Source organism: Micropterus dolomieu, unplaced genomic scaffold (assembly GCF_021292245.1).
Source record: "Micropterus dolomieu isolate WLL.071019.BEF.003 ecotype Adirondacks unplaced genomic scaffold, ASM2129224v1 contig_2622, whole genome shotgun sequence".
Taxonomy (NCBI): Eukaryota; Metazoa; Chordata; class Actinopteri; order Centrarchiformes; family Centrarchidae; genus Micropterus; species Micropterus dolomieu.
The window spans coordinates 1-1984 of NW_025731612.1; the positions used below are offsets into that span (position 1 = coordinate 1).

Below are 1984 nucleotides of genomic sequence, written 5' to 3' on the forward strand. Positions count from 1 at the left end.
CACCACCAGACTGCAGAGCAGCTTTTCCCCCCAGCTATCAGACTCTTAAACTCTGATTCCTCCTCAGCACTGCTCCACTGATGATGGTTTATTTCAGTTTACCATTTTTCATATTTGATTCTGTATTAATGGATATTGTTTGCTATGAAGCAGAAGGGAGTTACAAACGCAATTTCACTATATAACATAATAAATATTGTGATAATAAACTTACCTACCTAGAAGTAATGGACTATCTCAATAACTTTATAACTACCAAACATTAAATGTAGCTTTGTGTAAATGTGCTTTTCTACTGCTAATTGTTTTTTCTTTTGAGTAATTAACTGCTGCTTGTCTACATTAAGATCTAAGAGACTCCAATACCATTATGTCTGAAATTGTAATTTGTATTGTAATGTCAGTGTATGCATGTTTTTTCCCTGACACAGTGGAGTAAACTCACAGACTGAAGGAGAGCGGAAGGCTTCATGTCCTTTTACAGCAAAGGAGATGATGTCTCCAGGATAAAACTGATCTTTATAAGAAGATGGCTCCACCCTTTCCCTTTTCTGTCCGTTCTTGAACCAGACGTAGGAAGAACGATCAGGAAGACGACAGCTGCTGTGACAAAGCAGCTCTGCCTCAGTATAATTACTATAGAGTGTTGATCTGATCACCTGCACCTGGAGATCTGTGAAGAAGGAACAGAAATATTTGTTCTTTATGTAGAACTGAATGACACACAGACATATAACCAACAGAACATTATGACAATCACACATACAGTACATTTATTTCTCATCAGGATCACTCTTTGACACATTCACTTGTCATCAGATAGTTTAAATGTGCTGTTACAGTTTGTGTTCATCAGTACCTGTGACAGTCAGAGTTGTACCAGGTAAACTACTCCTCCATTCAAAGCTTCCTGCTGTGAATTTGAAGTGATACTCAGCTGAGTCGCTCTCTCTCAGGTCAGTGATTCTCAGAGTGGAGCGTCCTCTCTCTGTTTCAAGGACCTGAACACGACCTGCATACTGGGAGTCTTCACTAAGGTCCTCAGGCTGTGAGGGATTCTGCCACTGAAGACTATGTTCAGGACTGAACCAGAATTTAGATCTGATAGTTTCATAACTGTTGTAAGTACAAGAAATGTCCACTGATGAGCCTTTGAAGGCACAGATGCTTCTGTCAGTGTAAGTCACTCTGTTGCAGGAGTGATCATGGACACCTGAAAAATGTAAATATTTTTGATTATTGTTATTAAAACTATTCTCTTTATTGTAGTATTTCACAGCTGGTTGTATTCCTGTGGATGGGGTCGCTCATGTTAAAAGATAAATGAAGTCATGGTACAGAACATCAGCTAAAATGTTCAAAACTTTGTCACATTAGTAGAAGTTTGTGGAGTAAACTCACACACTGGTGGAGAAGGAAAATCTTCACATCCTTTAAGGGCACATGAATAGCTGTCTGCAGGATAAAAGTAGTCTGAATAAGATGATTCTTCATTAATTTTCTGTCCATTCTTGTACCAGATGTAGGAGGTTTGATCAGGTAGACGACAGCTGCTGAGACACTTCAGCTGTGACCATGTACATGTGTAAAACATGCATGATTGTGAGCTGCTCATCTGCACCTGGAAACCTGTATCTGCAAAGAAACAAAAATATAATTTTAGATTAAACTATCATGATAACAGGCACACCGAGATTCACTGTAGTGTTTCCCAAATGTTAAGCATGTTGGAGCTAACTGACATGGTTTCCAACACAAGCGTTACCTGTGACACACAAAGTGACTCCAGGTGAACCATAAAATCTTCCACCTGGTTGGTTTGTTATGAACCTGAACTTGTACTCAGCTGAGTCGCTCTCTCTCAGGTGTGTGATTCTCAGAGTGCAGATGTTGTTAGAACAAATGTACTGCAAACGACCTGCGTACTCTGAGTCTGATTTCAGATCCGTATATACATCTCCATTCATTTTAATGAACCAGAATG

At 39.3% G+C, this 1984-nt stretch overlaps 1 protein-coding gene across 1 annotated transcript; it reads right to left on the bottom strand.

Moving 5' to 3' along the window:
- Positions 1-828: 828 nt before the first annotated feature.
- Positions 829-1967, bottom strand: LOC123964456. The gene is made up of 3 exons (XM_046041430.1): positions 1766-1967; positions 1402-1635; positions 829-1213 (listed from the first exon to the last, which is right to left on the bottom strand). Exons 1-3 carry the CDS (start codon positions 1965-1967, stop codon positions 837-839), a joined length of 813 nt encoding a protein of 270 aa, XP_045897386.1. The 3' UTR covers positions 829-836.
- Between the last annotated feature and the right edge of the window lie 17 nt (positions 1968-1984).